This window comes from Scyliorhinus canicula, chromosome 9 (assembly GCF_902713615.1).
Source record: "Scyliorhinus canicula chromosome 9, sScyCan1.1, whole genome shotgun sequence".
In the NCBI taxonomy this organism is placed as follows: domain Eukaryota; kingdom Metazoa; phylum Chordata; class Chondrichthyes; order Carcharhiniformes; family Scyliorhinidae; genus Scyliorhinus; species Scyliorhinus canicula.
The window spans coordinates 77,993,048-78,005,624 of NC_052154.1; the positions used below are offsets into that span (position 1 = coordinate 77,993,048).

Genomic DNA, 12,577 nt, shown 5'->3' on the forward strand with positions numbered 1-12,577 from the left:
GGGTTTCAAATCTAAACAGGGTTATTCCAGAGACTAAGATGGTAAGATTCTACACTTGGAAGCTTTGACTTTCTCATGAATACATCTATTTGGTTGGGAACAAAATGCTTGTTCTTTTCTGTACATGTAAATAGATAAATAGTTTATGTTCGGCCAGAGACCTACCATTGAGATTTTTATCATGTGTAGAAGCATTAAAACTTTGATATATTAAGTTAACAATACCTCACATAAATCAAGAGGACGGGTCATGGAGGGAAGGTGACGCAAAGGCCTTGCAGCAGAGCTTAAAAAGTGCGATTAATTAAGAAAGTAGCTGAATACAGGCCACATCTCATCATTCATCAGCAATCAATTAGGACTCATCTCCCATTCAATGGAAGCCACACCTTTTAATATGAAACATTCGTATGTTTCACTTCAACCTCATAGCTTGCATACATTACCAGCTATTCAATTTAAGAGCCGTATCATTTACACACGTGACATTCACAAATACGCCGACTTTTCAGCAGAAAATGGTGCCTAACCAGAGGCTGCATGAACTAACCAGAGATGGGAGAGGCATGTCTGCAGGTTTTAACCTCCATGGAGGAGTTGAAACTGGTCATCACTAGATGGACCCATTGCTGAGGATATGGATGGCAGTGGAGCTGAATCCACTGAAGCTGGCAGCATCCTTGTACCTAATCATCCTTCTCAAATCCTATTTCCTCCTCATCTCACAATCTCTTTCAGCTTACAAGTTGCAAATGGCATTAAGTCTGTATTTTTTATCCCTTTCCCCTTGCCATAACCATGCCCCTTTTCTTTTCAGATATCTAAGACCTACAACCTGTTCAGGCAGCGAAGATGTCCAAGAGAACAATGATGGTGGAGACACAGCACCATAACTTGATTTCATACATGCAGCCACCAGCACTCATACCAACATTGTCCATATCTAACAGCATAACATAAAGGCAGGATGTGAACACTGTGAAACACACAAGTATATTGCAGCCAAGAAAGGGACAAGCAGCTGCTTGGCAGATGATGGACAAGGGTGAACAATAGTTAAAGCCAGAGGACTCAGATGAAATTTTGATGGATCAAGCTACAGAAGACAACAGATGGATACGTTAAAATGCTTGGTGAGTAGAGAAATACTGCCTGTTGAAAGCCTTTGTCCAATGTCAGGCAAGGAGCATGGAGGAGTCTGGCACCAACATGACATAAGATTTGCACTGAGCTTGGAGCCCATCCTTTTCAGTATGGAACTGGTCATCAACTCCAAAAACATACTTGTTGGTCCAACCAAGCTGCAAAATCTGATACTTTCCACTGTAGCGCAAGCAGCTTTCACGAAAAGTCTGATTACCGCAATGAAAGCTCAAAATTATGTAATATAAGGTCAGCGTGTTATTATCTAAGGTCTGACTACAGTCAATGCAAAGTCAACTTATTTCCATAGAAGTTCAGACTTCTGCCACCAGGACTGTGGATACCAGTGTTCAAAGGGGTTTGTCGCATTTCACAGCATTCCATCAATCTGTGCTCCATCAGATCACTAGGATTGCTGAAGAATGACCCCAGAGGAATGGGTGACTCATGGAACACAAGCTAGCTGTGCTGTCTCAGGCAATTCGTGATTTTACTTTGTCCACTCCAGTAGTGCCCTTGTTTTTTCTTGATGGCCAGCTAGCCCAGACAGCTAATGCCACAGGAGATGGTGCAGTCTGAGACTGTACCCCAAGGCACAGTGCTGTTTGAGATCATTCTGATGGGCCAACTGCAGTCTCCTCCACTCTACGTTATAAGCTCTCCTCTAGCCACCCTGCAGGCAATGGGGTAGCCCCATGTTAGCAGCATTTAGGTCAGGCAAAGGCATATGAAAAACAGGCACAAAAGGAATGAACAAGGGTGTTTACATTAATTTTGTATGCAATAGGTTTAGTTCATAAATTTGTTCTGAAATATGTATATTATGTTGAATTTTATCTTTCAATTGTAGCCAGAGCACTATATGATGGTCAGCGTCAGAGGAAAGACGAAGAATAAGGGACTGCTGATGAGCAGGAAACTAATAATAGATTGTCACAAGTAGACTTACATTAATACTGCAATGAAGATACTGTGAAAATCCCCTCGTCGCCATACTCCAGCCCCTGTTCGGGTACACAGAGCGGGAATTCATAATGTCCAATTCACCTAATGTGAAGTTTTTTCAGGCTGTGTAACAGAATTAAAGCCCTTTCCACAGACAGTGCACTGGAACACTTTCGGATGTGTGTGTGTGTTCCTCGGTGCTTTACCGGTCACATTGATGTTTAAAATATTTTGAAGTAGACAGATCAGGCAAACACTTCTCCTTCTAGATTCAAAGGCCAATGATATTCAGGCCCCGATGAATTGCGTGCCTCTGTCAGACCGAGGCGTGGCATTTGCAATTTCTGTCTATAATTCCTCATCTTCTAATATTTGTTGGAGACAGGAGGAGGTTTCAGTCTGTCCGACATGAATCCAAGGTTCCTCAACCGGGACCTTGGATTCATATCGCATTACATTCACCCCCCACCATCTGGCCTGGGCTTGTGAAATCCTACCAAATTTTTCTGGCTTGAGACAATTCACACTTCTTTAACATGGGGTTACCCCAATCTCTGGACCTGTAAAGACTTAATTACCTGCAAATGCTCGCATTCAAAGTATCGTCTTGCATCTTTGACTTTGTCTTTTTATATGTTTCTGGAACCTACCTCTTCATTCACCTGAGGAAGGAGCAGTGCTCCAAAAGCTAGTGATTTGAAACAAACCTATTGGACTTTAACCTGGTGTTGTAAGACTTTTTACTGTATTCGATAACAAAGGCAGTTCTCAAGAAAATCTCAAGAACTCTTAAAAAAAAATATCTTGACCCCTACCAGGTATAATCATTTTGTACAGTTGGATAATGTGTTTATCATTGCAGTTCTACAAGACAAATATAAATTGTGTATATGTGTGGACCTACCTCTCACACTGATGAACCTCCTCTGTTACATAATTAAGTGTGTCCCAACCTGAGTAAGTGAACAGCACAAAATATAGTGCAAGAGATATCTTATCAGCATTCCATTCAGAGCCAAGAAATGCAGAACTAAGGTCAGAATAATATCCTGCAAGAAAGGAACAAGCAATGATTGTGGGAGAATTTTTTCACTCTACTTTTAACACAGCAAGAGACTGCAGAAATATCACCTCACAAATGATTTTTTAATAGCATCTAACAATCTTCTATTTGCAAAAATTGAACTGCACCAGCCACATAAATAACAAGGTTGCAAGAGGTATGGCTAGAGATTCTGCAATGAGTGAATCACTTCTCGGCTCCTCAAAATTGTTCTACAATGTAAAATGCACAAGTCAGGATCATAGAATATTCTCCATTTGTCTGCATGACTGGAGCTCCAGTTGTGATAATGTCACTGGACTATTACATCTAGTTAATAGTCTGAGGCATGTGTTCAAATCCCACCATGGCAGCAGGAGGAATTTAAATTCAGTTTATAAAAAAACATCTGGAATTCAAAGTTAGTCTCCGTAATGGTGATCATGAAACTATTATTGACTGATTACTAATGCCCTTCAGGAATAGGAATCTGCCATCCCTGCCTGGTCTGGCGTACATGTGACTTCAGACCCACAGTAGTGACTCTTAAATGCCCCGTGAAATGACTGAGCAAGCCACTGAACAACGACAATTAGGGATGGGGCACAAATATTGGCCTTGCCAGCGATGACAACATCAGAGGAAAGAATAAACTGACTCTCCCCACCTCTCACCAGTACTGCCAAGTGTTACATTAGAACTCAATGAGTTTAGAAGGGCAGGATTTATTGATTGTGAATGACTGTTTGAATAGAAATAATGTGCAAGGGTACAGGGAAAAAGCATGAGAATGGCACTAAGTCATAACATTCGCAAATGGTCTCAATTCTGTGATCAAAGACATCCACTACTCTTTGCATGAACCTTATTCACTGATACACTATTACTGTTCAACTCTGTCCATTCTCATCCCACTTTACTTGTCTTTACCCAAATCACTACACTGCTCAATTACCTTGACCTTTCTCTTTAGATTACTAAATTTCCCTTCACCTAATCCCCTCCCTCAATCTGTTATCTATGATTTGCCAAGATGCTAATCCAGCTCAATTTAAGTCGATGTTAGGAAATAGATACAGTTTAGGTAATGTATATTATGTGTGTGTGTGTTGGGCATAAGCCACAGTTTTAAGTTGTTGCGCGTTTTACTTGAGTGTTACGCGTTTTCTTGGAGTGTATTAACACGCCTCCGTTTAAAGGCCGTGTGCTTAACACTACTACGGCTCTGTATATGTAATTCTGCTCAGGAGTCGCCAGGTGCCATATTTAGACACCTCACAAGTACATCAAGGTCAGGTTCAAAGTAATAAATCTGTACACCGATTAGTAAGTTCAAACGATTGATATTTATTATAACAAATATAGTAAATACACATGCATACGCTAAAGAGACTAAGTTACTTCTAAACTAAACGACTAAAATACTTATCTAGACAGGAACAGGCAAGGTCAGGGAGCGAGGCCTTCGTCCGTTCTTGGTCTGCAACTCTCAGGGTCTTAAAATCGTCAGGGTCTAGCAAAGTCTGGATCACGTAGCGATCGTTGTGGTGACACTTACAGTTCGATGGCTGGTGGCTCAACGGCTGGTGATGGAACTGGAGTCAGGATGCGATGTATCAGCAAAGCGATGAAAACAGCAGAGAGCCGGAGCCAAAAACAGGAACCAACAGCAAGCCGGAGCAACAACAGACCGAACCATGTGCGGGGTCTACCTTTATAGGTCCCCCAAAGTCCGTGCCTCTTCGGGGCGGTTCTCTACCTGCCGTGTATCGATTGGGCCTTCTCCCAATCGATATTTTCCAAACCCCCCAATCTGAGGGTCGCTTCTCGATGGGTGGGGCGGTCTCTATGGTTCTTTGTGATGGATACTATGGTGCCGTTCCGTCTGGGCGTCTACTCAAAAGTATCCATTCATACCTAAATGTTTCTATTGTGCGGGCCTGGATCTGGATCACCTCATTACTATGTAAATCGTTGTTGCCATTTACACCTTTAGCTGAGATTCTGCACCTGGCCACAAACTGGTTTCTGTACGTGCAGAATGCTAATTATCCTTCTGCAAACTGCTTGTCCTTGCTAAGACTGTTTTCTCCCTGCAGCCTTAGCAGTTCTACATTTTGTAGCCCAGTGTCCATCTTAGGTGGCTACAAAGTTTAAACTTAATTTATATTTCTGCAATTTTGAGTTAAGGAATCTTGAGTTTCACTTTAAAAGATGCCTGCATTGTAATGAGGTTTTGTGACATTTAAAGTCGGAAATCTCCACGGTTGCCTAACAATCAGGGGCCCACGGAGACAGCAAAAAACATTGAAGTTCAGTTGAAAGGATGTGACCCAGTTGAAAGCAGCTACACAGGAACTGCTGGAGAAGGCAGAACATGAAGGGAAACTGCAGAGAGCAGATCCCAAACTAAAGAACAGGTAGATCCTGAAATTAGTGAAAGAGGCAGAAGGAAGTTACAAGAAGACCTTCCAGTCAAAGAAAGGATTGGAATCTGGTAAAAGATCCTGTTAAGTGAAAAATGAGGAGCAGATTCTCTAAGAAAAACACCAATTTCTTAAAGGTACATCCACTACAGCTATTTGATAAACACCCATTTCTTAAAGGTACTCTCACATGACACCTCCCCCCAAGAAAAAAAAACAATCAACTTTAAGATGGCTTCATTTTTCACCTTTTCACTTTCTTTTATGCAAAAATGATAATAAATATATATTTTTGGAAACAAAAACAAAACACGCAAACATTTATAATAACTTAGTCCATTCTAAATCTTCTTCCTCCAATGAACCTGCTTCTCTTCTTCACATTCGTGACAAAGCATCAGCCATCACGTTTTCTCATCCTGCCACATGTATTATTTTAAAATGAAATGGCTGCAAAAATAAACTCCATCGAAACAGTCTGGCATGTTAATAACTCCTCAATAACTGTTGGTTTCACATCCCGTGTGGCCATTCGACCCTGTCCAATTGTATGGCCAAGGAAAGTGACTTGGGCTTTTCCAAATTCACTTTTGGCTAGGTTTATCACCAAACCCGCCTCCTGAAGTCGATCGAATAACTCCATCAGATGCTTCAAATGTTCTTTCTATGCCTGACTAAAAATGACCAGATTGTCGATCTATACCGCACATTTAGGTAATCCTGAAACGACTTTGTTAGTTAACCATTGAAATATGGCTGGGGCGTTTTTCAAGTCAACAAACGGCATAATTTTCAACTGGTATATACCATCTGGAGTCACAAAAGCTGAAATCTCATTCGTCCTTTCGGCTAAAGGTACCTGCCAGTAACCTTTAAGTAAATCCAGTTTGGAAATAAAAGCTGATCGTCTGACCTTCTCAAAGCAATCCTCCAAGCGTGGGATAGGATAAGAGACCATTCTTGTAACTGCATTAACATTTCTATCGTCCACACATAGCTTTTAAAGGTTCACCTACCACTGGTAACAATACTAAAACTTTATCTCCATTGGCAAAACTACGAACTTTGGATTTCTTGTTCGCTACCCGTTTCATCACATGTTGTGTACCTTTTAAATGTTGTATAGTCAAAACACCTGCTTTATTTAATCGTTCCCTAAAATTTGACATGTAATCCAATAATGTAAGTTCCGACTGCTCACTCACCAAATTTTCTTTCATAAATTTAAGTGGTCCTCTGGAAACCTAGTAGTCACATCCATTATAGTCAAAAGATATTGAAAGCCACTTTTCTTTTTGGGAAGCAGTCCTATGCAATCAATTGTTATGTACCGTCCGGTTTCGGTACCATCACTATGGGCGAGCTCCATTGCCTGCAACACACTTCAATTATGCCATTTTTAAGCATACTCTCAATTTCTTTGTTAACCTGTGCCAATTTTAAAGGCTTAAGTCTGTATGGATGTTGTTTAAATGGAACAGCATTTCCCACATCTACATCATGTATAGCCATTTTAGTACTTCGCAACTTATCTCCACAAACTTGCCCATGTGATATCAATACCTCTTTCAGGCCAGTTTGTTTTTCCTCTGGAAGGTATCTCAACATTTTATCCCAACTTTTAAGAACATCCTTGTTTTCCAATTGAATTTGAGGGATGTCAATTCAAAGTCATCTGGATTTGGTTCTTCACTTTGAATTCACTTTGCTCTCCTTCTCTTTCAAAGTACCTTTTAAACATATTCACATGACACACTCGGTGAGTTTTCCTTCTCTCTGGCATTTTTACCACATAATTCACCTCACTTAATTTCCTTTCAATCTGATAAGGTCCACAAAACCTTGCTTTTAAAGGTTCACCTACCACTGGTAACAATACTAAAACTTTATCTCCACTGACAAAACTACAAACTTTTGCCTTCTTGTCCACTACCCGTTTCATCACATGTTGTGCAACTTTTAAATGTTGCCTAGCCAATTCCCCTGATCTACTTAATTGTTCCCTAAAATTTGGCACATAATCCAATAATGTAAGTTCCGATTGCTCACTCACCAATTTTTCTTTAATCAATTTAAGTGACCTCATGACCAAAAATTATTTCAAAAGGACTGAATTTATTTGACTCATTAGGTGCCTCCTTAATTGCAAACAGTACGAATGGAATTCCTTTATCCCAATTTTCTGGATAATCTTGACAATGAGCACTCAACATTGTCTTTAATGTCTGATGCCACCTTTCTAATGCTCCCTGTGATTCTGGATGGTACACAGTTAATTTGAATTATTTTATTCCTAACCTATCCATAACTTCTTTGAATAACCGTGAGGTAAAATTTGATCCTTGATCCGATGTATTTCTGTGGGTAGTCCATATCTAGTAAAGAATTTAAGTAACTCCTTTACAATCTTTCTAGTTGCAATATCGCGTACTGGAATGGCCTCTGGAAACCTAGTAGACACATCCATTATAGTCAAAAGATATTGATTCCCACTTTTCATTTAGGAAGCGGTCCTTCGCAATCAATTAAGACCCTGGTAAAAGGTTCCTCAAATGCTGGAATGGATATTAAGGGTGCTGGTTTTTTCACTGCTTGAGGTTTCCCTATTTGACATGTGTGACATGATCGACAAAATTTAACTACATCTGTTTCCGGCGGGGGAAGAGAGCGGTTGCTGGTGGTGGAGCTCCTGGGGGGGGGAGCTAAGTTGCGTCCCGCTCCTCGCTGAGAACTTGCAGCCAAGCGCGCAAATTAACCCGTTTGGCCCCCCCGCCTCAAGAGAGTGGGGATGAAGAAAAACCCGGACTCCAAAGCTCATTAGAGCGGGAGAACTGGGCGCTCGGGAGCGGAGCGATCTGGCGCCCCCCCCACGCATGGCAGCAGAGCGCAGGGCAGGATGAGCGGCGGCCCGGACCAAAGCGGGGATTGAGCCAGCAGGAACGACCAATGACCCCCCGCTCCCCGGCAGGAGAGCGCAGGGTAAGACGAGCGGTGGCCCGGATCAAGGCAGGGACCAAAGCGGGGACCGAGCCAGCAGCGAGGACCGCCCCCACCCCCCCTCTACTCCCCACCCCGGCGGCGACCACCATGAGGCAGGAACAAAGAAGGACTCCCAGCCTCGACCCTGGGTGAGTGAGGGAAAAGAAAAAAGAACTTCCCCTTTTTCAAAAACAAAACTTTGAAAAGAAACTTTTAAAGGTAAACTTTTTCACTTTAAAAAAAAACAAATTCTCCTGAAAAGAACTTTATGAAAAAAGTGGCAAAGGAGAGAAGGGAGGGAAAAGAACAAGGAGGATAAAGGGGGAAAACAAAGGGAAAAAAAGGGAGGAAAAAAATGGGGGGGAAATGCCAGAAGGGAGACAAAGCAGAGGGAGAAGGGGAACCAAAAGCAGACAGGGCAATGTGCGAGTCCGTTCAGACGAGCCAATCAGCACACGAAGGTGCGGAACGGAAGGATCACCGCAACAAAACGAACTGGGCAGACAGGAGCATTTTCCCCCGGGCCAGGGGGGTACTAGAACTGGAAGGCAGCCTGAGGTGCTGAGGGAATATCAGCAGGAAAACAAGGCAGAGGCCAGAGCGGACATAGAGGCCGCATTGCAGGCAGTGATGGCCAGGCCCTGGCGGAGGTGCAACCCGCCCTGGGCCGAGCAGAGGAGAAACTGGAAGCCAAGTGGAGAAACTGGAAGCCCAAGAGGCAACCATTAAGGAGCTGGAGAAAGCCGCGATTGACATGAGCAACCGGATCACGGCCCTAGAGAAGGAGGTGGCAAGTTTGGACACAACACAGGGGAGTCTGAAGGGAAGAGTGGACGATCAGGAAAACCGCTAGAGAAGACAAAATGTCAGGATAGTGGGCCTACCCGGGGGGATCGAGGGTAGAAACCCCACAACGTACGTGGTTGAGATGCTGGGCAACTTAGTGGGGAGGGAAACCTTTCCCAACCGACCAGAAATGGACAGAGCACACCGGTCTCTGCGCCCGAAGCCCGAGAGCAGTTATAGCTAAACTGCACCAGTACCAAGACAGGGAAACAATCCTGCGCTGGGCCAGGAAAAACAGAACCTGCAAATGGGAAGGACACTTCATTAGAATTTACGAGGGCATTGGGGCATACCTAGCCAGGAGACGGGCCAAATTCAATAGAGCGAAAGCAACTCTTCACTAGAACAAAGTGCTGTACCCAGCGAAACTCTGGGTCACATACCAAGAAAAAGAATACTTCTTCACAGCCCCCGCCGAAGCAAACAAGTTGTCGAGGAACACAGGCTGGGAAAACCACAGCAAGGGTAGAAATACAAGGCCCCTGGCAAGGGGCAACAACACACCGACGGGGGGGTGAGGCAACTGCAGGCCCTCCTGCCACGGCGTGCACACCCTGAACAAAAAGCAAACCACTGCCCGAGAGGCCGCTTCAGGTGGGAGACCAGGCCCCAGCACGAGGGAACGAGAGTAGTGGACAAGGGAGAGCAAGCAGGAGAAGTGCAAGGTAGGATGGGGGAAGAATGGGCAGAAAACCGCAGAGGCCGGGCAAGGGAGGAGCGAGACAGTAACTCCCGAGAGGGAGGCCACCACACTAGCAGGAAAGCTAGTGCCGTGGACATGCAACAAAGCAGGGCCGCAGCACACCCCCAACAGGGGGAAGGCGCCTGGCAGGGGGACCACTCAACAGAGGCGGGAGAGCAAATGGGGATAGGAACAGAGGAAAGAGGGACAATGGAGGGGTATACAGGAGAGGGAGGGAAAGTGGGGGGGAAGGGACATAGGGAGGGAGAGACCTGGGGGGTGGTACAGGGAAGGAGGGACAAACAAGGCTAGAAAAAGAATACCAATAGGGCTACAAAGTGCCACAACCAAGGGCTTGAAACAAGGAATTGCTACAAGCATCCACCCAGGGACTACCGCGTGGTGGACACACAGTAGGCGGTCATGTCGGTGCCCCCTGGACAAAGGGAAACCCCGGAGCGCAGGGACCCGACCATCTACGGCATCTATGTTTTCCCCACCACAAAGAAGTCAATTCTGGTGTATACTCTGTGTACTGGGGAGAAGAAGGAGAGCTCCTACTTTCCACCAGGAAAGCAATGCACCAACTCCGCCAGGCACGTGGGACCCTATATGAACACGGAGACAAAGCAAGCGCCTGTTGGCACACCAGCTGAGAAAGCAGGCAGCCACCAGAGAAATTGCACAAATCAGGGATACCAGTGGCACATTAGAAGCAGAACCAGAAAAGATCAACAAAACCTTCAAGGCTGTACACCTCAGAGCCCCCAATGGGGAAGTCTGGGATGAAATGGTTCCTTGATGGACTGGACATACCAGTCGTGGGGGAGGGCAGAAAACAGGGCCTGGAAGCACCACTAGCACTGGGAGAGATCATGGACAGCATTAGCTCCATGCAGGTGGGGAAGGCTCCGGGACCAGACGGATTCCCGGCGGACTTCTACAAAACATTTGCGACAGAACTGGCCCCGCACCTGCGGGAGATGTTCACAGACTCGCTAGCTAGGGGCACACTGCCACCCACGCTAGCACAGGCCTCAATCTCGCTGATACCCAAGAAAGAAAATGACTTAATGGACTGTGGGTCATACAGACCCATCTCACTGCTGAACATAGATGCCAAAATATTGGCCAAAACCAGAGGTGTTCGTCTCCCTAGACGCAGAAAAAGGCTTTGACAGAGTCGAATGGAAATACCTCATAGAGGTATTGGAGCGGTTCGGGCTTGGAACAGGGTTCACCTCCTGGGTAAAACTCCTATACAATGCTCCTATGGCGAGCGTACAGACCAACATCATCAACTCCTGATACTTCCAGCTTCACAGAGGCACCAGACAAGGATGCCCACTGTCCCTGCTGCTGTTTGCTCTAGCGACGAACCACTGGCAATTGCGCTCAGAGCAGCAAAAAACTGGAGGGGGATCCAAAGGGGCGGCAGAGCACAGAGTCTCACTCTATGCAGATGACCTGCTCCTCTACATTTCGGACCCACAAAGCAGCATGGACGGAATCATCGCGCTCCTGAAAGAGTTTGGTGCCTTCTCGGGCTACAAACGCAACATGAGCAAAAGCGAGATCTTCACGGTACACCCGCAAGTAGGGGGGGCACCACTAACCGGACTGCCGTTTAAACAAGCCCGACACAAATTCTGGATCCATGACTGCCAGCCCATGACTGGAACGGGATCCATAAATGGAATCTCACCAGTCTCCCTCACGGGGAGAGTCCAGACGATCAGAATGAACGTACTGCCCAGGTAGCTCTTCCTACTTAGATCCATTCCAATTGACATCCCCAAGGCCTTTTTCAAAGAACTAGACAAACTAATCATGGCGTTCGTATGGGGGAGGGGGAAGAATGCTAGGATCCCAAAGAAGGACCTGCATAAAACAAAATCCGGGGGTGGGGTGGCTAGCCCTCCCAAACCTACAATTCTACCACTGGGCGGCGACGGCTGAGCGAATAAGGGGATGGATCAAGGAGTAGAAGCCGAGTGGGTGCGCGCGGAAGAGGTCTCCTGCATGTGGACCTCCCTCCGGGCCCTCGCCACGGCAGCACTCCCATCCCCATCCAAAAAACACTCCAGCACCCCGGTGGTGATAGCCACCCTCCAGTCCTGGAACCAACTACGGCAGCAATTTGGCCTGACCAAAATGTCGGACAAAGCTCCCATCTGCAACAACCATAGGTTCACACCAGCGCTGACTGATACCACCTTCAAAAGGTGGGGACAGGACGGAGGGACACTGACAGTCAGGGACCTATACACGGACGGCAGGATTGCAACACTGGACAAACTGAAATAGAAATTCCAGCTAGCCAGGGGGAACGAGCTAAGGTATCTACAACTCAAAAACATCCTATGAAAGGAGACATGACGTATCCACAACCACTACGACAGACATTACTGGAAGAGTTACTGGACGCAGGCATAGTAGATAAAGGAAACTGTAGCGACATGTATGACTGACTGGTAGAAAGGGACGACACCGTACTGGACGCAACAAGAAAGA

General features: G+C 45.3%; 1 protein-coding gene across 2 annotated transcripts in view; it reads right to left on the reverse strand.

Moving 5' to 3' along the window:
- Positions 1 to 12,577, reverse strand: part of LOC119971449 (Y+L amino acid transporter 2-like) — a 212,264-nt gene that overhangs the window by 78,582 nt on the left and 121,105 nt on the right. For both annotated transcript variants that reach the window (XM_038806988.1, XM_038806989.1), the window contains exon 4: positions 2,993 to 3,137. In XM_038806988.1, coding sequence (XP_038662916.1) covers positions 2,993 to 3,137 — 145 coding nt within the window. The remainder of the gene's footprint in view (positions 1 to 2,992; positions 3,138 to 12,577) is intronic.